Source organism: Sebastes fasciatus, chromosome 7 (genome assembly GCF_043250625.1).
Source record: "Sebastes fasciatus isolate fSebFas1 chromosome 7, fSebFas1.pri, whole genome shotgun sequence".
NCBI classification, from domain to species: domain Eukaryota; kingdom Metazoa; phylum Chordata; class Actinopteri; order Perciformes; family Sebastidae; genus Sebastes; species Sebastes fasciatus.
Genome location: NC_133801.1, coordinates 13,542,941 through 13,568,245, shown reverse-complemented (window position 1 = coordinate 13,568,245; position 25,305 = coordinate 13,542,941). Strand labels below are relative to the sequence as shown.

Sequence of the window (25,305 nt, the reverse complement as noted above, 5' to 3'; positions counted from 1 at the left end):
GAGGGAAGGTGGGGGAGAGATGACAGGAGGCAAAGGAGGGAGGTGAGATGAGAGGAGGAGGAGGAGGGGGAGGGGGTAGGAGGAGGGAGTGGAGGATCTGTTTCTGGGACGGCCAAGGCAGCGAAATGCTGCAGTGAAGCCACACAGCTGAGCCGGTCCGAACAAAGCTACTGAGCGACACTGAGCTCTCAGCCGGCTTCCTTCCTCCTCTCTCTCTCTCTCTCCATACCTTCATCTTCCCACTTCTTTCACCTCCCACTCTGATTAACCTTCCTCTCACCCCTCACTTCGACCTACTCTATCCCCCCTCCCCCTTCCTCTCCCTATCTCGCTTTCTCTCTTTGCACCAGCCGGTGAGTGAGCAGATTTCAGAAAGCATCCTGAGTGGAGGCGGGCCTCTCTCTACCTCTCCTTTTCATCTGTCCTTCCTCTTTTTCTTCACCTTTTCTTCATCCTTTTTGTTGCAGAATGCTTATAACTCTCTCTCTGCTTTTCTTCTTTGCGTCCCTTCCCACTGTTTTTCCTGTCTGTTTTGTCCTCGCGGTTTGTGATCCTGTTTTTATGTCTGTCCGTCCGTCAGTCTGTCAGTCGGTGGGGAACAGGGACCATCAAAAAGGTGAGTCCCGTCTAAAGTTAAGAGCCTGTCTGCAGTACATACCTGAGCAGAACATGCAGCCGGCCTCTTGGAAGGTGGAGATTTTGTGTTGGAGGCTTGCAGTCTTATATGGTCTCATGGTTTGGAGTTAGTTTGAAACTGCTGTGATTTACTTGATGTCGGCAAGACGTTGGCTTGGTGTGGAATAGGTTTAACTACAAAAAAGACTGCAAAGTCTGTGTGCTGGTGTGTGTGTAAGTGTGTGTGTGCGCAGTGGAACTGCAACTAGAACATTTAAATACACCTATTTAGTATCATACATGTCGTCTTCTAGAAGAAAAGTTTCATATAATCTTCTAATCTGTCAATTTCATTATTGACTTTTTTTTATTTATTAATTACTTACTTCCATGGTTGTTTCTTGAATGTGATTATTAAAAGGTTGAAAACTACGCAATCTATGGGGGTAGTATAATGATTTTTTAAAATTCTTAATTTCAGCTATTCGTATAGTGCAGCGGCTTAAAAAAAATAGATGCATTACATTTATTTTCTCACTCTGTGCCTCAAATTGTCTGTACAGTGGCCTATTTTACTATAGCACCAAGGTTGTTTTTAAGTGACACACGTTGTAAACTAAGATGATTATCAGTGAAACATTTATTATGCCGTATTCGAACGACAGCACTGAAAAAAACGCAGACCCCTTCATTCATTGGAATGAGGCCACTGGGCTGACGCAGTGGGGGTGCAAAGGAACTCTGGCCAAAAAAAACCTGCAGGGTCATTTGGAAAAAAAGTTGAACCAGGCTCAACTGTTACCCCAATGCAACGCACCGGACAATCAAATACATTCAAACGCACAGCTAGTAGATTGCTTCGTTAGGTGAATTGCCTCGCGATTGTCGCAATAAAAGATAAAACGATTGTGGCTTCGGTAATTTTTCCAGATTTGTAAAATCCCGTTTAATAGTATTATAAACGGCCTTGCACTGTTTTGGTGTCAACCTTCAAACTCATGGATCAATTACTCAAATGCATGCAGGGCTGTTTTTTGGTCTGGGCTGTAGTTTGTCTCCAAAAGCTGAAAATACATAGTGTACATTCACAAAGTCACCTCTGGCTGAATCTCAGTGGAGCAGCTCCAGGCTGTCCTGCCTGATGAGATCAGAGTACTGCTTGGCTTCTCTGGGTTTGAGTCCGGTTATTGCTCACATCAGTCTCACGGAAAGGCATATAAATAGCATGACATTACAAGGACATTACGCATGTCATGAGGATGCATTTTAAGCTTTTTGCGTGTCATTTGTACACCACGCAACAAAAATACGGTCCGCATTTAGATTTAGGCAACAAAACCACTTACTTAGGTTTAGGAAAAGCATTATAGTTGGGCTTTAAAGTAAGTATTTAAACAAAGTTAAATACGTACGGAAACCACGTAACATAAGTATGGAAAACACGTCACAAAAAAACACCTCACTAACATCACTTACATAACAAAACACCGGTCTGCTGGTAAAATGTCCTGTGTTTATTGCGCACATCCACCTCCCTTCCCGCTCGCCATAAGACGTCTTTCTTTTTATTTTTTTTTATTTTTATTCTACATCACTAGCTCTGAGCATAGCATCTTTACGCAGATGTGTTTACATTGCAGTCACTTTTAGCAAACTATTTCATCTGTTTACCTTTTAGCTAACTTCTAGCTAACTATTTCAACTATTTATCCATAGTCTCTGAAGATCTTTAACAGTTGTAACGACCGTTGGATTTATGCTGTTTACCTTTTGTTATTTTCTCACATACTTGTCGCTGTAGCATCCGCCAATTTTTTCTTCTTCTGTAAAGTGTCTTATTTCACCCATAATGAATTGCGCAACAGGCTAAGTCAGTCTTACATTTGTTACTCATAGAGAAGCTTTATGCAGCAGGTAAATTTAAATGTCTATAGCAAGTCTGACTTTAAGTTATATTTAAGACAAAGACTAGGTCTTTCTTTATGCAACTGGCCCTAGGTGAGGAACACTGCAGGTAAATCATGTTACGACCTCTACTTCTCTCCGTCCTTTCGCTTTGACTCACTGTTTTAGATATTAAAGCACTAAGTGTTCTTAAATTTCTGGTCTTATTTTGATCAGAGCATCAGACAATTCCTCTAATACTCACAGCAATTAAGTGACAACAAGAGTAGCTATCATGTTTACTACAACTTTTAAATATCTGCAGTCAACACTTCTAAGTTGAGTCATGGAGAGAAGAAAGTCTTCACTGTACGTTAAATGTGCTGATGTGTATAACGTCCCTTGTTCTGGATAAGTAGGACACGGCAGGTATTGTGGAACACAAACACTTTTAGAGCTTGTTGTAGCTTAACATAAAGTCATTGCCAAATGGGTGGGATTTGTCAGACTAAACAAAAAAAAATGAAAGAAAGAAGAAGAACAAAGAAAGCTTCAGTGATTACAAACTATTTTGATGTGATTGACATCTTTCTGAATCATATAATAATGTGATAATGTGACCAAGAATCTTGCAGCTAAAGTGACAGGTGTCCAGCCTTACTCTCTATCTCGGTCAGGCTCCGCTGCTCCTTCTCCGTGTCCTCTCGGACCCTCCGCAGGTCGTCCAGCTCCGCCAACTCGCTCTCTCCTGCAGCCTGCAGCCTCAGGTGGCTCTGCTCTGCAAGCTCCGCCTCCAGCTCGTTGACACGCCCCCTCAGTGCCTGACACAAGCGACCACTCTGGTGAGGGGCGGAGAGAGAGACAGAGAGAGAGAGCGGTGGCAACGCGGTAATGCAAATTGTTTTTTTTTTACTGCCACTTCTTTAACGCATTAATGCAACTTGCAATTTTTAGGTTGTAGTGGGCTCAGAGCTAGAGTGAAGATACTGGCATCATATGAAACTAGAAAAACATAAGGAATCCATTGGTACCAACCATGTCATACTAGCTTGTCGCGAAGGAAGCTTAGTAACGCTCCAAACTTACGCAAAATTTTGGCGAGGAAAAACTGGCATGGCCATTTTCAAAGGGGTCCCTTGACCTCTGACTTCAAAATATGGGAATGAAAATGGGTTCTATAGGTACCCACGAGTCTCCCCTTTACAGACATGCCCACTTTATGAGAATCACATGGAGTTTTGGGGCAAGTCATAGTCAAGTCAGCACACTGACACACTGACAGCTGTTGTTGACGGTTGGGCTTGAGTTTGCCATGTTATGATTTGAGCATATTTTTATGCTAAATGCAGTACCTGTGAGGGTTTCTGGACAATATTTGTCATTGTTTTGTGTTGTTAATTGATTTCCAATAATAAATATATACATAAATTAGCATAAAGCAAATATATTTTCCAACTCCCGTGTCGATAAGAGTATTAAATACTTGACAAATCTCCCTTTAAGGTACATTTTGAACAGATAAAAAATGTGCGATTAATCACGATTAACTATGGACAATCATCTTATTGCACGCCAAATGCCTACATACAATACCTGAGCTGTTGTAGTGTCAAAGACATAGCACATGACTGTGGGGCAGTCAAAACTCTTATATTCTGATATCAGGGTTTGGATCCACCGGTCAGCTGGGCCCCTGCTAGAGACTTGCTGTGGCCTTTTCAGAGTGGATTTGCATGTATCCCCATGTCTTTGTCGGTTTCCTTCCACAGTGCAAAGACATGCTGTGAGTACTCTACAGTAAATCGCCTGTAGCTGTAAATGATTGTCTGTCTACAGGTGTCAGCCCTGTGATAGACTGGTGGTAGACTGTGGTGCGCCCTGTTTCTTCACCAATGTAAGCTGGGAAAGGCTTGAACAGGATAAGCAGGGTATAATGATAATGGGCAAGAAAGTACAAAAAAACTGTGACATTTTCCTCATCTTTATTTAAAATACATAATGTAATGACAGCTGCTTGTTCAGAGGCAGCACAGTGCAAGCATTAGTTTGGTGTTCACTAACATTTAAAGTGGTACAAGAGCAACTATTCAGGGCAAACTCATGGCCAGAGATGCTTAACAGTGATGCACAATGAGATGTGTCTAGTACATGATACGGTATTAATGTTTTTGTTTGTTTCATTTTTGTTTCTGACTGAGAAATACAGTATATACAATATACAGTAATGTATATGACTTCATATTGCCAACAAAACCTTCCTGGTTTAAAAACTGCACTATAAATTTGCCCCAAATGTTAATGTGTCATCACCTTATGGGTCGACCACACAAACCCTGCAAGGTAAACTATATGCATGATCACACACAGACAGCGGCGTCCCAGGGAGTGTGACAGATAGGGCTCTCCCAACCAAAGAACTCTGCAGTTATATGCATTTTGCCAACTATTTAAAAAATATCAATAAATCACCTTTTTATTGTTGTTCTTCACAGCATGATTGTGTTAAATGACCATATTGATTACGCAATACATCACCTATAATTATAAAATCATAAATAATAAAATCCATAATTAAGTAATAGGCCTAAATACAGACCTGTACACAGTTTTTTTTTTTTTTAACAATGTCAGAAGCCAAGTACTGGCCAAGCCACCAGATTTGGAAGCACCAACCACTGTCTAACATCTGGAAGACACAGCTAACCAGCAGGAGACATTACAGGCCTAATGCCACAACATAGTTAAAACATTCAGAGATTAACAAAGCTCACGTAATGCAACATGTAAAAGTGGACATTAAATAGTGATCTTACAGAGATAATATATGTTTTTAACATGTAAGGTGCTCCAACCAAAGACATGATCAAATAATTACACTTTTAACCATACAATCACCATGCCATGTTTCCATAACAACAGCTCCACATTCCTATATTCCATTTTATTAAAGTGAGCTTTATATGTTGTCCTCATGTCCATTCTATCTGCATGCTCTCCAATAATTAAACTGATTATAATTGCATTGGCATAAATGTGTTGATGTGCAAAACAATATATATATATATATATATATATATATCGTTTTAATTATCACTGTTGAGGTAAAGGAATTACTTTGGAGACTAAGTTATAAAACTTGTATAACTTTATTATATATTAATCCGCTTTAAAATACGCACTAAAATGTGTTTTTATAGAGGTGCAATGGCTCAGTTAAAGTTAAAGTTTTTTTAAAATCTCTATAAAACAGGGCTCCAGTTTGACTCCAGTTGGAGTTAGAATAAAATCACATTTTTATGTGTATGGAAATTGTTTTCAAAATATGAAATATTGAAAGTTGGATTGTTTCTTGATATTTTACAGGAGGCAGATGAAACTCATCTATGTGCAACTAAATACCTCTGAGACTTCATAAATGAAATGAGCATGCATTTTTTATTATCTGGATTTTATGAAGTTTTATGTGTGTGCAAATAAAATAAAATAGAATAAAGAGGCAAGAAAAAAAATAAAAATATATATATGCATGTATCAATAAAATCCAAATAAAATCCAGGTATTATATTTGATAAATGGCGCCACCTGATTGCTACATAGAATGACTCACATCTCTGGGGTTTCCTGGGAAACTTAACATAGCAGAATTAAGTTTCTTACTTTATTATAATATTTTTCTTTTTGATATGCACTGTTTGACATTCACTCATGGCAGTATAGTACACTTAACATGCATACAGTTGCTAAAATCAGTAAGCTCTTCTCTGTCAGTCATGAGAACAATCATCTTACAGTTTAATTTGGATCATTTGGTGTTATTTCTTATAGTAATGACTATAAATGGCAGTCAACTCTTATCTGTGTGTGATATGGGTCATGGTGAGGGTTACTGTATAGCTTTCTCTGTGTGTAATCTTCTGTTTGGGCAATAATTCCTACCATAAATATTAATAATGTTTGACACCAACATGAATTATTCACATTAAATCGTCTCTGATATGTTTTTGACGTTGACAAAGATGCTGTCATGTAGTCAACAATAATTCACTTCACTTTATATATCTCTAACAACATACTTCTTATAGCTTTATTTGTATTGTAGGGAAGAATTCTGAGAGGAGAACTCAACACTGTCGCTGACAATTGTCCCTATGCAGTGTGTGCAAATAATTGCACAATGTATTGCAGTCATAGATATTGTATGTCTTGTATGGCCTAATACTAAGACTCATTTTAACCCTGTAAATAACAGACTGCCTGCCTGCTACTAGAACCTCTGTATTCAGGCACACTAACATATCATTCCTCTAGATGGATGCAGACGTTTCTGTCATAGGGGTGGACGGTATAACCAGTAATGACATTCAGTAGAAATATAAAAATTTTGGATATGCTGTTCGTATTAGTACTAAATTATTTTAAGTCACAGTATTTAATGTACATTGAACTCACTGCATGTTAATCAGTGCACCAACAGACCAATAAAAACATGAGCCTACCGCTCCCTTTTTACACTAAAACAACACTTTTTGCACACTAACAAAAGTGGATGGAGAAACAAAGACAGAGAGAAGACAGAGGCAGGACCAAACGATGAAAAGATTATTGGAAAACATTTAGCTTAATTAACATTTATGTGACATAATAGAAAAATCACAGGTGGAAATAATAACATAATGATGACTGGGTTCCATTTAGGTGCTTCAGTTTCAGAGGATCTGATATTGTTCATGCTGGCTCACTGAAATCGCTCCCTTGTTCATTCAGTACTCCCGGTATAATAGCCATTTGATTGTTTATTCTATCGTGAGTGGTGAGTGAGAGTAAATGGAAACTTCAGACACTTATAAATCATCATCATTTTGTGTTACAGCGGTAATGTCATGGGACTATAATTTTCACATCTTCAAATTGCAAAAAACACAGCTAGCCTACTGTCATGACTTATTGGGGCACTTGATTTGAACAAAGCCATTGTGAATGTTATTAGTAACACCTGTGCTTTTCCTGCTATGATGAGTGAAAATGTCTGCCGTGAAAAAGGTCTACTGAGTCAGCCCGTTCGCCCGAAAAAGGCGTATGAATGACACGATAATGTGCAAGGCATATAACATGCAATAAGAACGCCTTTCTTACTTTTGGCGTGTCATTTGTACGGTATGTAGTCTGTACTTGTATTGACTGCAATGTAAACGCATCCGGGTAAAAATGCTATGCTTAAAGTTACTGACGTTGAATAAAAAGCAAGAAAAGACTGCTTATGGCAGGCAAGAGGGGAGGTGGATGGGTCGAACAAACTCAGGAGACTGGTGTTCGAGACCGGTCTTTGTAAGTTACGTTAGTTAATAACGTTTGTCACATGTTTTTTAATGATGTTTGTGGTGTGTTTTCCATATGTTAGTTGTTTCTGTATGTATTTTACTTAGTTTACATACTTATTTTAAGACAAACCATGATGTTTTTCCTAAGCCTAACTCAGTGATTTTGTGGCCTAAACCTAAGTGAGTGGTTTTGTTGCCTAAACTTAACCGCGGACGTTACCGTAGTTTTGTTGCGTGGTGTATAGAAGACATGCGAAAAGCCTAAAATGCGCCATGACAAGCGGAATGTCCTTGTAATGTTGTGCTATTTATACACGTTAGATCGGGTTGATTGAGCTGAGTACCAGGACCAGATTCTGTTGACTATGCAGGGCAATAGTTTTTGCAAGAAAAAGCTCCAAAGGTATGAGGAATGTTTCAGAATGCTCTAAATGTGCATGTTTGTTAAGACACGGGGCCCAATATACAGGCAGTTGACCGACATGGCTTTAAGGCAATGTTGACAGACACTGGATTTGCAGTATCACAACTGCCTCCACAACCACTGTTAATGTTATTAATAGTTCATTAATAATAGATTTAACTTCCCAATAAAATTAAATATTGTGATGCTGTGATATTGTTACTCTCTCCATCTTCAAACTATACTGTGGTACAAATTTGAGTTCATACCGCCCAGCCCTATCCTGTCCTATAGTGTGTCCTATATGAAAATGCAAATAACTATTATGAGATGGACTTCTAATGCCACTGATGTTGACTTGTATAGCTATGAATAAAGTAATATATGTTTAGCAGTTAGGTTGCAGAAAAGTGTTCCCTGACTTATTTCAAGGAAAAAAGACACATCTCACACAGACATATAGAAATACGCACGCACACATAGACACATTCAGTACACATACACACACACACACACACACTCACACACTCACACACACACACACACACACACACACACATGCAGAAGGGATGGAAGTATCAGTTGAAGATGATTCAAGCAGTGGTTACTATAGATCTTCAGGAAGAGGGTGCACATGTCTGAAAGAAAAGAGAGGAACAGAGAATGAACAATATTTTAACCTAAGCTGGTAATATTCTTGGTAGACGCCCCAATAAATAAGATTCTCTAGAGATAAAGCCAGCAGGTAGTGAGATCTGGGGCAAGACACACACAAAGAAACATGCACGCTTGCATACATGCACACACACAGTACTGTATACATACTTATTTTTAACACTTTTGAGGACACCGCATATCCACAGCACAGTCCTCTTTTGACAGAGATCGGACTACTAAGTTAATTTATTGAGCATAAGTATAGGTTCTGGTTCTGTTTGCTATAGAGCATTTTTGAATTAGTTGTATTTCATATTTTTCTCCATACTGTCCAGGTCAAATTCTACAGCAGACATGGCGTTCATGACAGACAAAAACAACAGTCCAGATTGGCTGATATGAGCAGGTATTTACCAGAGGAGGTGTTGGGTGTTGAGAGATCCACAGGCCGCTGGTTCAATCGGATGACTCAGCTATGGTTGTCTATAGATATAAGTGAAGAGATGCCCAACAAAAGGTTAGCTTCTTATTCAATAGAGGGAGAAGGTTTGAGGTTTGTAATCCAATCATTGGAGAGAAGGAGTTATAGTAGTAAAAGTGCTTAAGCCAGTGGTTCCCAACACATTTTCCTTGAAGCCCCCCCTTACTTGTAAGAAAAGCTGAGCCCCCCCGACGTCATCACCCTAAAATAAATTACAAATCCTCAAATAAAAACCTAAATTTGAATAAAATGATTCAGTGTATTAAATGAGTTAGTAGTTTTTTATTAAATCAACTTTCTTTAATGAATAGAACTTGTCAGTTTGATGCCGTCTTGATGGATTCGCAAAGTGAATGCAGATACACAATTTGACCTTTTTTTTGTGACGACAATGACATTTACTATAATGGTGTTAGAGCTGAAATAGAATTTTTGTCATTGTGGTTAAATAAATGTAATTTATGATATTGTTTTATTGCTCGTAGACCGTCCCGTTAATACAGGTGCGGGCCTCCATTTGTGTGCATCAAGCGGGAGAGCAAATAGGTTTTTGACCGTAGTGAAAATGTTGTTTTTGAAAGGCTAAACGCCAACAAATATGGATTGAAGCAGAATATTTTGTTACTAAGTAGCAAAAAAATATATCCTTTTAAGTATTTTCGTATATATATATATATATATATAGACCCCAGGTTAGGAACCACTGGCTTAAGCCATAGACACAGTTATGTCTGAGCGGTGTGTCTTTAATTTTGTACAAATAATATTTTGGACAAAAACTGTTGTACATACCAGGACTTGGGTAGATACAACATATGCTGTAAACCTGCACTTTAACACTTTTCAAAATAGGCTTAAAACCTGTGTGTTTTCATTACACTGCATCCCAGCATAAAGTGATTTTGGGAATAAGAGTAGATTTGTGTGTTTCGATTTTGAGATATGTACTATTGACTAGTCCAAACTGAAGAAAGATATGAAATTAAGCCTCATGACTCGTGGTCTGGGTTGTAGAATTTAGGCTTTAAGGGCACAAGAATATGGGAGTAAACATGTGCTTGGGTTGAATGAAGGATCACAAAGTGCTTACTGGTATACAACTCTTAATTCAGTAGCATATGTCCATTCCTAGTGGTACGTCGCTGATGACTGTTGGTAAATCGCTGCTGTTCTACTGGCATATGTCATTTATAAACGACACAACACACTTTCCATTGGCAGAAGCCATTTACAGCAACATTTCGTAGTGCCATACAGTATGCCACTGCATTGCTGCTGCTGTATGCCACATGAAAATGCGATTTATAGCTAATGTCATAACATACTGGAAGATAACCATGTAACTGTGATTTTTACACTCATAATTTTGTGGTGGCTAAGCTAGCAAGGCAACGAGCATAGCCTGTGGAAATCTGACAAAGTTTGAAAAACAAGCCATATAATTGACTTGTATTTTAAACTTTGTAGTCAGCACATTACAGTGAGTAGCTATGGTGTTCATTCCATTCAATTCAAATGTATTTGTGTCATATCATACAAAAACAGCTCAGAGTGCTTTACATAAAAACAAAACAACAAAAAAGCTGCAAAAATGTGCAAATAAACAGAGATATCATCCATACACAAAGGCAATACTCATAACTACAATTACCACCTTGTGGTTGCATGCCTCCGCCAACCAGTCAAGTTGCAGTTTACATCAATCTCGGTCCAAAATGTCATCACTTCATCAGTTTATCTCGTTAGACTTTATTTGTGTGAAATTGTCATAATTAGCATATGAATTCTTGAGTTATGGCGAAAAACGTGTTTTGTGAGGTCACAGTGACCTTGACCTTTGACCACCAAATTATAATCAGGTCATCCTTGAGTCCAAGTGGATGTTTGTACCAAATTATCTCCGGAACAATGTGTTCACGAGAAAGCACCTGACGTACGTACGTCCGTCCGGATGGACAGACAACCGAAAGCATAATGCCTTGACCACGCTACGCTACGTTTAGTTTGGATTTAAAACACAATGTCTAAGACAAACTAACTCTTCCATTCTTAGGTGCATACATTTTGAAAGCCATCTCACAAGACTTAGAAAGTGCTCAGGGCACGTGGAGGACATTTCCACCTTGTGACCTGAGAGACCCGCTGGGGTTACAAACTGGCTGCATGTTTGAGATGTACTGTGGAACTAGACCAGCCAGCGCTTTGTAAACCAAAAGGAGGATTTTGAATTGTATTCTGAAAACAAAAAGGTAAACAATGAAGGTTTCTGAGGACTGGAGTTATATGGTCTGATCTTTTTGTCCTGGTTAGAACTCGAGTCCCGGATAAATTGCAATATATGGATTGTTTTGTTTGTAAGAACCATAAACAGAGAATTGCAGAATCTAGCCTGCTCATAACAAATGCATGCATGTACGAGTTTCTCTGAGTCAGTTTGCATATTTATGAGTTGGAAAATGGCAACCTTTGTGACAGACAGACCCACCCAGTTTCTTAGCCTTTCCAGCAGGATCCAATGATCCACAGTGCCATATGGAGAGCATAGGTCACAGCAGTATTAGGACTGAGTTTTTTTTTTAATTGTCACTATTGGTCCTCATGCCATTAACAACTTTTAAAAGAGCTGTTGTTGTACTATGAAAAGTACTTGAAACCAGACCTGATCTAACCAGTAAATATTATTATACCGTGTCGATGTAACAGTCCTTCTTCTGCAGCTCCGCAGAGAGCCTATGAATATCTTTCTTGAGGTTAGCAACTTTTCTGTTAGAGCGTGTGAGCAGCAGACAGTTTTTTCAGAGGGCATGTTGATAGTGTAAAAAACACAATGCTAAAAATAAGCCGATGCTTGCAGGAAATCCCATCCCGTCCTGTCCCGACCAGGAGACTTACTGTATAACTTACGATCTAAGCGGCTGATGGCTAAAAACGTTTACCTAGTTCACACATACAGTATAGGTAAAACAACCTGAATCTAAAAATGTTTGTGTGGCATAAAAATGTGGTTTAAAATTGGATAAAAATGACAATTTATGTGAGAGCTTTTGGCGGACAAACACGACAATTAATGCTTGCTAGCTAAAGTTTTTTTTTTTCTTTTTTAAAAATTGTTTCATGTAAGAAGTGGTATCTGTCAGTGGGACATCAGTGATGTGTCACTTCAGTGGGATATGCCAGTTTGGCATAACATTAATACAGCAGTGGCACATATTAGTAAGATTTGTCTTTTATAAGTATCACACAGTGATGGCATGTCAATCAGCTACTTAGCTTACTAACTAAGATTAAGAAGGTTATGGTGAGATATCTTACTTGGTTCCCTCCTCCGCAACACCTTCAGCATCCAGTTTGCCCTCCTCCTCCATCTTCTCCTCTGAAATCAGTTCCTGTTTCTGGTGTCGACGAAGACATTTCAAAACTACCATGGAAAGGATCAGCAGAGCTAATGCTCCACCTACTGACGCCCCGATCGCCACCGCGATGGTCGAATCCCTCGGAGGGGGCACTGGGTAGAGGAGAGGAGAGGGTTAAATAGTTTGTGGACAAAGGATGGAGACAAGTGCAATGCTGGCTAAAAGCTTTACTGGACTGATTAAACAGAGTGGAAAGAAAGAAAGTGCTGCTGAGTTAGCCTGGGTCATATATGTCTGTGTGTGTGTGTGTGTGTGTGTGTGTGGGTGGGTGCGAAAGAGATGCTGAGGGAAGTTCAACCTCTTGTTGGTCTTTAATAAGTAAAAAGCTGAGTCATCACCAGGAGGTCCTCACCTCCAGGAAACACACACACACACATGCATGCACACGCACAGTTTGTTATATATGATTACTATATGGCATTTATCCTGAAAGAACAGTGGCAGAGAGAGCTCAGTCTACTGTAAAACACAAGCAAATGATGATCACTTTACACAACACATACAGTATATCACATTGAGAAGAAAGGTCATTAATAAGTCCAGATTCTGGATTCTGTTTGTCAAAATATGGTAATACATTTTGTCCATTTGTTTTTAGACTATATTTGGGTGCAACTGTAAAAGATAATTATGAGCTTTCAGCTTGCAATGTAGCTGGTCCCACCAACCTCTTGACCCTCAGTCTGAGGCAAGTGGTATACATGTCTAATGTAGACCAATAATGGAAAGAACTGGATAGATTTGTTTCAAATTACACTGATGAATGGTTTGTTCAAAATGTGCTTTTTCATATTTGTGAAATAATGAATAAGATTATCCCATTTGTGCATGCAACTGATTTTTACTTTCTTTGGTGGAAGTTTCCTGGGCTTGCCTAAGATGAAAAGTGAGTTTTTCTGATCATACTATATCTAATATTTGGGCACACGGGACTACTGTTTCTGCAATAGACTCCATTATATTTTAGGAAGAAAAACACAACTCCCATGTGCCCAAATACTAGATATATATAGTATGATAAGAAAACGGCTGTATCTCAGAAAGGAGCACAATCAAGTATTTGGTATCTATGAACTCATAACAAGTTGAATATTAAAGATATGCATGTATATGCAGTGTGAAAAAAGTCATAGGAAAAACATTTAATAAAAACAATGTTAACCTTTTTTTCCCCAAATCTTTCAAAAAATCCTGACTTCGACTATCAATAAAAGAGTGATTTTTCATGTGATCTAAAAAGAATCTTGCCTAAAGTATGTTCGCACCAAATTTCAAGACTTTTGACCGATCAGAAAAATTTTCTGCCATTTTTCCTGATCATACTAAATTATAGTCTTTTGGCACAAATGGGTTAGTGAAACATTGTCATGCTCTTGCAGCTCTACGTAATATCCCTGACAGCAAAATCCAGCCAACACTTGACACAAGGAAAGTTATTTTATAGTAGCACTCTCCCTTGAAAATACACTTCCTGATTTTGGTTTAGCACTGAATAGTGCATGTAGGTTTGGAAGCCGGCGGTGAATTTGAAGGTTTTAATGGATGCAGTTGTGAGCGAAAACAAAATCAGGTAGTGTATCTTTGAGGCAAGGGTTAGGATTTATACACAATACCGTTTGGTATGCTCAGAGGCTGTTGGGTTAGTATCTTACGTTCGGTGACAACATTGAGCGTTATGGCACCTCTTCCGTGGATGCGGTCCGGGGGGTTTATCACATAGCAGTTGTAAATCCCCTCATCCTCGATTTGAACATCTGACAGGGTGATTGACAGGTCATTCTTATCCAGGTTCCCGCCAAACATGACCCTCTCTCCAAACCGGTCCGAACGCAGAGCTATCATTCCTTTTTTCTTATGGTATATCATAAACTATGGAGAAAAAGAGAGAGAGAGAGAGTGTTCATAACAGGCTTTTAAGATGTAGGCACCTGTAGTTGTCGATGTAGTTGTCTTAAGCATAAAGGAGAGACATTTTACCATCTCTTCTGTGTCATTAAGTGATTCTTGGTAGGTCCAGTTCATGACAAACTTGGCAGGGTCCATCTTATAGCAGGAATTAAATGTGCAGGGGATTTTGACAGTTGTTCCATTCAGTGCATTGATGCTATTGGGCACGAGCACATCCATGCTCGAACAACCTGAGAATGAAAACAACAACGGTGTTAATGTGTTAATAATGCTAGCACCAACAACTAGGGATGCACCATTACCAAATCGGATATCGGGCCGATACTGAGCTGGATCGGATATAAGTGAGAATGAGGCCAATCTATTCAATGATATGCTCATATGCTATATACAATATATACTGGTGTTTGAATTCCTGTTCAAGTTTTGACCATTTTGTTGCTGCATTAAAAAAGTTTACACTTGAAATGTAATTCCAGTTCATTTTGAAGATGTATTGCCAAGTTTCTTGTGTACGATTTATCATTTCGATAAATAACAATTCAGTCAATTTATATCTGTATATTTATGTTACATTTTGTTTTACAAAGTTAAGAAAGCAATGTTTAGCCTGAAGCCTGATGTTGGCTTACACATAAAATAATGATCCCAGTCACTTCCACACAGCGAAGCATTAGAGCTTATGAATTAAACACTGGTATCGGATCGGTACTCAGTATAGGCTGATACCCAAGGCCCAGGTATCGCTATCGGGACTGAAAAAGTCAGATCGGTGCATCCCTCCCAATAACAATAAAACATATGAGCTGTAAGGATTGAAAGAGTTGAATCAATTTCAATTTCAACATTCAATACACAAAATTTGGTATAGGACGATATTTAATTTTTCAGTTGATATTCAGTCTTTTTCTGGTAAAATCTATATGCTGAAAGTAAATCTGTTTTAAGTAGTTGAACTGAGGTTTCATGTCAAAATGCTCGTTACTAGTCAAAGGTGCTAAAGTCAGCATTATGTTCAGTAAAACAAGCCCACATGGATGATTTGTTGTACACTGTAGTTATCATCCCGGTTACCGTGTTTAACCGTAAAATAAACAGAGAATTTTCGTAGAACACTGAACAACAAAAAAGTGCAACTCAGCAGTTTCAACTTGCCAGTATGTAGTGAGGAGTGTTTATTCCATGCAACTGCTGACTCTTCTTCTGCACTCCATCTGGAGAGCGCTGTCTTTCAGGCAGACAGTCATTTGATGTGAATTCCTCAACTCACAGACCAGATTTAAATGTGAGGAAATGTGTCCCGCAAAGCGATTGTAGATCAAGCAATATGCCTGCTATATTAACAATTCCAGTGAAGTCTGTTAAAGAGCATAGAGAGCGCACAGAAAGTGGTGTCTCCCAACATGTTTGTTTGATCCATTTAAGTCTACAGCATAAGTCTCTACAGTACATCATAGATGTATTTACTATACATATTACATTTTCTCTTGACAGAGCAAAGCAGGCTTCCACAATAACTCCACTATTTTTTGCTGAGGCATTATTTCAGTTATCTATTGCTGCTGCAGATGGTGACATCCATGTGGAAACAGGAATCTCAGCTTTAAAGTTGTTATTTGTATTTATTTCCCCTCAGAGAGTGCTCCAGGGATGACGTATTTTTGTAGACCAACTAGGATCTTAGCATCGCCCTGGTTCCCTAGACAAAAAGACAATGGGATATTTCCATTGGGTTTTGGGAGTATTGCAGAAAATAAGCTCTGTGGCAAACAAACGTTTAGGATATTTACACGTTTTGTTAAGCAAGATAATCTCCACAAATAAACACCACTTTTATGATTTTTGAAGTGTAAATGCAGAAGTAAAAAAGCTAACGTTAGGCTATAAACAAACTGCAGCACGGTATACACAATGAGGCTTTTTTTTCTTGATTAGATGTTTAATGTATTGTGTGAAGTGCATTCAGAGTTATTCCAGTCATTGCAGTTGAGTAAGTTATCAGGAGGGATGGCAGAACAGCATAATGTATGGAACACTTAAAGACAACAAAAACCTTTTTTTTTGACTATCATGATCATGATACTTGTACAGTAGTATCTAGAAACTATATTATATACATGCTCAGACTGCTCCACTAAGACGCTTTAGGAAGTGTCTTGAATCTAATATTCTAAAATGAAAGTAAAAAGCATATAACTGCACATAAATGTAGCTCAAAATGAAATTAAAGTATCGTTTAGTATCCTCAAGTTTCCTCCTCCCTCCTAACATTACATCTCAGTATGGGCTTCCACTCCCCAGACAGAATCTGTGCTTCTCTCTCTCTCAGTATGTGTGTGTTTGTGTGTGTGTGAGTGAGTGTGTGTGTGTGCGTGCCTGTGTGAAGGGACTCTGCACCATTCTTTCCTCTGCAGTCGGGTGTTTCTGGCACCCTTCCCACTGCTGCTGCACCACTCCACAGGCCTGCCTCTCTGCACCACACACTCACACACATGCACTTTCTACATTTCCCACCCATCGTCCGTATGTATAATTTACTTACACACACGCACACACACAAACACATTCTCTCTCTTCCTAATACACACACACACACACACACACACACACACACACACACACACACACACACACACACACACACGTCACGCATGCACACACACAACCTCCTACAAGGTGTGCATTGTCAGCAGTGAGCTAAGCATGCAAGCTGTGCTATGTCAATGTCATCCCTGCATACTGACCCATACGGACACACACACACACACACACGCACACACACACACACGTAGGCACTGCGTACATGTATGTGCCTGCTGCTACAACTCGTACGCAGATACTCGGTGTGAGAAATACAGTTTGATACAGGATCCTGCTGACTCAGCAGTCCCGTGGCTAGTGAGAAAGAGGCAGATGCAGAGACAGAGAGAGAATCTAGCTACCAGATGAAATACTGCAGTGGAGCAGCCTCATGCGACTCCTCCCTCCCTCCCTCCCTCCCGCCCCTCCTTTCCTTCCTCTCCCATCTTCTACCACCTCTTTCTTACTACCTCATCTGTCCGACCCCACAACTATATACAATCAAAATTACAGTTTTTCTGTTTCTTTCCATCTTCACTTTACAGTACTCCCTCACTGCATTCTCTCTCTTCTGTTTACCTCCATTGTTCCCTCCTCACAAGGTCAATGCAGGAAAAAGGTAAAACGTAGGTAGATCTGTTACATCATCTTTCCTGTGTACTCCTCCTTCCTCTTATCCAACTTCTATGTTACCACCTTTTCATTAGGTTGTACATATGACCATAAACCTATTTACAACAGAATTCAATAGAGGGGAAAGCCTGTCTGCCTGCCTCATTGATAGGTAAAAGTACAGATGGTACTGCCATTTGTTACCTGTTTCTGGTATGAAAACCTCTTAAAGAATGTACTATATTTTCCACAAGAATAGTAATGACAACCTCACAGTGATCCAATTTGTATTTGAAAAGAAAAAAAGGATAAAAAAAGCTACTGTATGGCTAGCTAAGGGTCAGAGAGGCACCACAACTTATCTGAGCAGGAAGGATGGAAAGTTTCACTAACAGTGAATTTTGTCTTTTTCAGGACTAGCCTAAACTCTCCCGCCTCCAGATCTCAATCCAATAAAGGCATCTGTGGGATGGCATGGACGAAGCTTTTCAGAGTTGAAATCCGCTGAGGACCAACTTGACAAAACCACAGACATCCTTTGAAGGTCTCTTCTAAAAGTGATTTAAAGCTGCTTTAAGGGCACAAAGGGCGGTGGTTAAGTATTTAGGGCGCTTTCACAAGACAACATCCAGTCCGTTTTAAACAAACTGTGGTGAGGTTCGTTTGGACTTTTGTGAACGCAGTAATCGCACTCTTGTGCGGACCAGAATAACCTGTGCGAGACCGTTTCCGAGAGGTGGTCTCGGACCGTTCCAAGCGAACCGAAACGTAGGCTGCCTGTGCGGGCATTTGTGGACACAGGTAAACAACAGGTTAACATGATCGGGAGTGGACTGACTTGGACTTCTGTTGAAGTCTGATGTTTGCTTGACATGTGGGCCGAAGAGAACATACAGCATATGATCAATAAAGTCAGCAAATATAGCAATGTTTATAAATTAATTTCAGATAAACTGGAGGAGAAAGGATTTGTGAGCAGTAGATCAGTCAGAGTGAAAAAACAGCAATATGTCAAAGTCTCTGATGCCCTGCGTAGAAGTGGCAGCTCTTAAGACGAAAAAGATAAATTTGTTCCTTTGTACACGCCCCTCAGCATTTTTTTTTATTCGGTCCACTTCATAAATTTGTGCACTGTGAAACCGAACCAGACTAAATAGAAAAAAACTAAAAAAATCACTCTGATTCAGACTAGTCAAACGGACTATGGCTTGTGAAAACGCCCTTAGAGGCTCTACACTTTCATGATGATCATTTACTAGGACTGAGTTGTACAATCCCTAAAAGTAGCACCACTAACGTGTTTTGGTGTTGAAGGTGGTTGTGACTAGATTTAAGGTATAAGAGGTGCTGGTCCCGAGTGGTTTGATGGAGTAAATGCTGGTCTTGAGTGTGTTGACACTTTAGGGTTATCAACTGCACCTTCCTTTTTGAACGTTTTTTCAATAGGAGCCAACTCTCTATATGCAACACTATAGTGTCCTTCAGATTGTTGCCCAAGTTGGGTCTCTTTGTCTTTAGCTAAAGCCAGTGGCTGCTGCTTTCGGCCGCTTCAGTGAGAGCCCCGACTTTTTTAGGCGGAGCTGGCCTCTGATCCCCATCTCCTTAGGGTTCACCACAAAGCCTCAACAAAGCACTTTAACTGGGAGCACTTGTAAATTCCTCAGGGCGATATTGGCTTAAAAGTGATGGCATCATGAGGAGTTTGACTATAACGTCAGATCTGATCCCACATAGATTGGTTGCTGGTAAAAACAATTATTCAATTCCAAGCTGCTGTTAGTGGGGCCAGACGTTATTTGTTACTCGCTTGGTTTCCACTTCTGCTGCTGCTTGGCATCGGCACACTTGCTTGTGTGAGATAAGTGTTACAAATTGACCATTTGGTATTTTGAAGACGGCAGTAGGCGATGGGTCAGTGTCGCTCAGCCAGCACGGAGCAGTTTTTGGGTCAAGTGTTACCATTTTTTATGCTTTTGCCTCCCAACACTAAAGGGACATTGGTGTCACTATACAACTACTTAATTGTGTGTAGGATTTAACAACATCTAGCAACATCTAGCAACATCTAGCGGTGAGGTTGCAGACTGAAATCTATCCAGTGTGCCAAGCGTGTAGAAGAACTATGGTGGCTGACGCAAAAACATGAACGGCCCTATCTAGAGTAGCGTAGGTCATTTATAGAGTGTTTGTGTGTACGTGGGAAGTGAGTGGTGAAGCAAGAGAGAGAGCGGCGGCAAATGTGTGTGAGCAAAAAGGTGAGCTAATGGAGAAGAAAAATAAGTTAGTTTAGCTTCGAGAATATTAAGCGAATGTACAGTGGAGGTTGCAGTCTGTGCAGGAATAAATGCTGCAGCTCCTCAAGACCAACAAAGGTTTCCCGTGTCTTGTTTCCCGGCGGCTGACGCTCGAGTGACGCTTTGGAGCGAGTAACGTTATCGACTCCAGCCCAAGCAGGAAAAGTTAACACAGCGGTTTGTCCGTTCTGGGCTACAGTAGAAACATGGTGGCCGGCTCCGTGGAGAGAACCCGCTCCGTATGTAGATATAAACGGCTCATTCTAAGGTGACAAAGACACAACAATTCTTATTTTCAGGTGATTATACACTAAAGAAAACATACTTATTAATATTCCATTTCTGCCAATAGATCCCCCTAAATGTTACACACTGGCCCTTTAAGTTTTGATTCATTTGTGTTCTTTACTGCAGGACTCAGCTCTATAGTGACCCCTGCCTTGGAAAAAGTTACACTGCATCCTGCACACCGCAGCACTCTACGCTCAGGTGTCAGCAGTCAATGCAGCTCACAACACAAATATAACAGCAAGCCCTGGAGAGTCCTGTTGAACGGAGAAGCTTTTGTCTGATTATGTCATGACTAGACAGGGATAGCAATCAGAACCCTATAAAGTAATAAACAGAAAGCCTGCTGCATCTTTGTATGATAATATTAGCACAGACAGGAACGTATTATCCAATATATTGACCTTATCTCACTGCAGCGCTGCAGGCATTGGAAGTGCACAAGCCCATATACTCTACCATTAAATCCCATACATGGAAAATATTGACCGGATGGAGATAAGAGTTAAAAGGTACTTTCTATTCCTCGTCCTCCTCTCCCCTCCTCCACTCTTTCACTCTTTCACTCTTATGTATTATTGACAGTCACGTCCACTTATAATCGAGTCGCAAAGTCTGGCTGCTTTAAGATACAGTACGCTGAAACTTTATAGCGTTTGAATGGAGTCTACAGCAGATGTACACAAAAACACAGAAACATGCAAGTACACAGACTGACAACGTTTTGGATGGTGGTGGTGTTAAGCATTAGTCTCATGTTTTAGATCAGTTAAATTTCAGATCACTGTTCAAACTAATTTACAGCTTCTGGACAGGAATCTGAAGAGAAACACTGGCTCAATCTTAACATCAGCAGCTGTCCTACACTTTCAAATGTTCTTTCTAAATTGATTTCTTTAACTCATTTGGTTTTGTCCTGCATTAGAAACATTGATGAAGCTTCTAATACTGTGTTGCAAAGATGCCATGGGATAGCCTTCATTCTTATACAGTAGGACCGCACAAAAACAAACTGATTCAATACAGGAAAAGTATAAAAGTGAAGGTAAATTAAGGGTTTATTGTAATATAAATGGTACAAGGGCATTCAATTTTATGTAACTTTCTTTACTTTTATCAACAACCAAGGACTTGCTACATTGTCAGGTCTTTGGCAACGCTTGTTGGATGTCACGATGCAAAATCAGGATTTCCTTTTGTAAAATCTTGCGATGCCAGTTGCTCCACAGGGTATCTTAAGAATTTTACTTCATAATTAGTTGTAGGCTATGACATAATTGTAGGATCTATGTCACTTGGATAACAATGTTTCAAGGATAAAATTACACTTTGTCTATTAATAATAAATCATGTCATGATGACTGTGACAAACACGGAGTCATAAAATGTTAAAATGTTTCATGCAAAAATAATTATTCAGAACCAAAACAAAGCTAATATTCATTAATATATCATTGGTAAAGGAAGGCAGTTTAATGGAAAATGAGGTTTCCTAAATGCAAAACTATGTTTTGTGACAGCATGGGAAGTCTTTTTTTTATTTCTTTTATTTTCATTTGATTTTTAAAGGCTCTGCTTGGGGGATTTCCTGTTTATTAGACAGGCGCTTTACATTTACAAGGCTACCGTTTGTAGCAGTTATCATTTAGGAATTTTGTTTTTGCGTAGAAAACAAAACACATTGCTGCTACATTAAAGTTTTGACTGAAAAGTGGTAATTTGATGCTTCTGTACTGAAGTCCATACCAGTGCATTATGAGTAGATGCCTTTTCTTTTTGGTGTGCTGCTGCCCTCTAGTGCCTCTCTACAGGAACTGCAACTGAATAAAGGTAAAACACTGATGGGCAGAAAGAATATTGGTGGGAAACTGCAGCAGTTTCAGAAGTCCAATACTGACAAACTTGTCGTTAGCCTAGACTGCAGTCGGTGTTCTTCTGAAAGGCAGCACACGACAATTGTAAAAATAGCTGTATAACTATAAAGCAGCATTACTGAGTGACAAATGTGAGTGTTTACGGGAAAGGAGTCAACATAATATGCTTGATCAGTGGGTAAAACGTTTCTTTTGCAGCACTTCCTTTACTAAACTTAGTTGTTTTCATGGGCGAGCTCTGGGTGTGCTACCACATCTGGCACTCAGCACATGAAGCACCTAACGTCTCTAAACTGTGGATATACATGGTTCAGATATCTGAGAATTTAACACAATTTAGTTTTTGATTCGTGGGGGTATTTCAAAGTCATAGGCCTATGTAAGATGTATTTGATACAATATTTTCATTTGGACAATTAAAACGCAAAGTAAATGAGTATTAAAGAGGAATGCAGTATTCTTTCATGTTTTCCTTTAGCATAGCCTGCATCCATCTCCATGCAACACGCTCCCCAGCAGCAGGAAACTTTTGGGTATCTACTTTCAGTTGGCATAGGTGAAACAGCAAAAGGGTGCTGACACCATCCAAAAATACACTCGGGTGAGTTCCCCCTATGTAATTTCCAAACCACTGAAGTGCAACATTTGATGAGACGAGAAGACAAAAGGACAATTTGAAGACAAAATTCAGCTCTGTTGTCCCTCGGGATTTCCTCACTCTCACTCAAACATTTCAGAATGGTTTTAAAGTGACAAGGAAATGGTGAAATTATATGAAAATAAGATTTTTCATGAAACTGAACAAACTTCTTTTTTTCTTTTTTTAAATATGAATGCCACTCCCTCCATTATTTTTACTTTATGGAAAAAACTATCTTCAGTGACTCGTTGTGTAAATAACCATTCAAGCAATAACTACTCATTCAGATGACAATTCAACCCCTTCCCTCTACCATAAAAAAACCTTCCTCATAGGGCTGGGCGATATGGCAAAAATCTTCTAACACAATATAGGTCATTTCATATCTCGGTAATGATGATGAGTCTATATGAAAATAACCACATGGTAAAGCCTATTTTTTATACTCCTGTGTGAATACTTGACAAATGAAAATTTTAAGAACTTGCGTGCAAAATGAACATAACAGTTTTTTAATTAAATTATAAGATTATATTGCAATAGAAATGATATGGAAAAATATATATATAACAGACATTTTTATATCTTTTTGATGATATATATCATCATATTGCCCAGCCCTACTTCCTCTCCTTAACTGATATATATATATACCATAAAAAAAACTGAATGATTTCTCCCTGCATGATGACCCCATGACCTCACATCCTGTGTCCTGCATGGGCTCATAAAACCTGGCCTTGGCTTGGATTTGTTGAGTTTTACTATAGTGGGCTACACATTGCACGTTGTATACATTTATCCCTGACAAGAAGCGGCTTTACTGTTGCATTCAATATTGCCTAAGTAAGCAGCAGTAAGGGGAGCATGTTATACAAGCTCAACCACAACATTGGCTTGTGGAATACAGGATGAAGTTCTGTTTGCAAACCTGTTTTTATCTGATCATCCTCACGTTGGAGTGATGATGCTGTGGGTGTGAACTCACCAGTGTGGAAGCGTGTTTTGATCTGGTAGCTTTTGATCTGTGAATTATCATGAACCGGTTTGGGTTGGATATCCTACTGTTCACATCTGCTCCTCCATGTGTTCATATAAATCACATAGATGACTCCATGAGCAGGTTTATTATATGTCTGCTACTCAAAACAAGGTCTAAAAATATGAACAGCACATTGATAGCACCTTATTATATTATAAGGCCTATTTCTGTCCATCACTCATAACACTGAGCCCTATGTAGCCTACACCATCCTTCTGTGTGAGCCAATATTTATTTATATATAGTGCATCATAATCCTGTTTAGAGGCTGTGGTGCACCAGGGCACTCATTTAGCTGCCAACAAGAGGATAAACAGAGACTGTTTGGGGGAAATATGTCATTACAGAAGCACAACTGATCCTAAATCAGTTTAGCTAAAAGCCACTAAGACCTGGTTTTTAATGGCTGGCTTTTGTCAAACTGGGTAAATACTGGGATGACAATTAAACGACATTATCTCACATTACACCCATTATCTCCCTCTCTCTCTGCACACACACACACACACAGTGGGATAATAAAAGGCCTACAGATGGAGCGGTTTTGCGGGCGCTCTCATCATCATCATCCCATCGGAACTGTTGATCCGCGTTGATCAATGTATCAGAGCATCGATCGGTTTGGCTGGTTTTGTTTGTTTTCTTACCGGAGAGCGAGAGCAGCAGCAGCGCCGCGCTCACCAGCTGAACACCAGAGCTCCTCTGCTGCACGGGGGAAGACATGTTCTCTCCTTTTCTTATTATTAAAAAAACGATGCTTTAAATCTCTAGAAAAAAATATCAATTCGTTAAAAAAAAAGCAAGCAATAATGATCTAGTTAAAATGCTAAAAAACAGTATCTTTGTGGGTTTTTAGAGGCAGGACATAGCTGGCAGTGTCTGTAGCCTTATGATGGTTGATCTCATGGTTGTCGGTGTAGGAGGGAGGGAGGGAGGGCAGGGAGAGAACAAAAATAAAATGGAGGATCACATATAGGTTGTAAATAAATTATGTTGTAATCAATAATAAATATACTAAAAGGGCACCACATGAGCTGAAAAAGAGGAATATGCAGACAAATTAAAAACAGATGTATTGGACACGTCATTGTGACCATGGGGCTGCGTTCCAAAACACATTTTAATTTAAATTCATTCTGTAGCCAAAGAACGTATATTGCCGAGAAGTGGAAGTAAAATTGTTTGTTCCATTGCAACGTCAGCGGCCAGCAGCGAAACTACGCTTCCGCTATTTTGGACTGAAAGCGACTACCGGACACACTAGTAAAACGTCCGCTTAAAAAGTGCTGTACAAAA

General features: G+C 39.4%; 1 protein-coding gene and 1 long non-coding RNA gene across 3 annotated transcripts; one reads left to right on the top strand and one right to left on the bottom strand.

Annotated features, from left to right (window-relative positions):
- Positions 1-77: 77 nt before the first annotated feature.
- Positions 78-19,437, top strand: LOC141771432 (uncharacterized). Its single transcript, XR_012594717.1, has 3 exons — positions 78-616; positions 18,286-18,800; positions 19,100-19,437. It is a non-coding gene; the product is annotated as an uncharacterized LOC141771432 (long non-coding RNA).
- On the bottom strand, positions 4,465-24,895 carry scn2b (sodium channel, voltage-gated, type II, beta). 2 transcript variants are annotated; one of them, XR_012594716.1, is made up of 6 exons: positions 24,657-24,894; positions 14,749-14,909; positions 14,424-14,640; positions 12,671-12,863; positions 9,292-9,360; positions 4,465-8,858 (listed from the first exon to the last, which is right to left on the bottom strand). XR_012594716.1 is itself a non-coding variant. In XM_074641701.1 (5 exons), exons 1-5 carry the CDS (start codon positions 24,730-24,732, stop codon positions 8,828-8,830), a joined length of 678 nt encoding a protein of 225 aa, XP_074497802.1. In that variant the 5' UTR covers positions 24,733-24,895; the 3' UTR covers positions 4,465-8,827. The 2 variants fall into 2 exon arrangements, 1 of the variants encoding a protein (XP_074497802.1); XM_074641701.1 differs by lacking the exon at positions 9,292-9,360 and having other exon boundaries at positions 24,657-24,895.
- Positions 24,896-25,305: the final 410 nt, after the last annotated feature.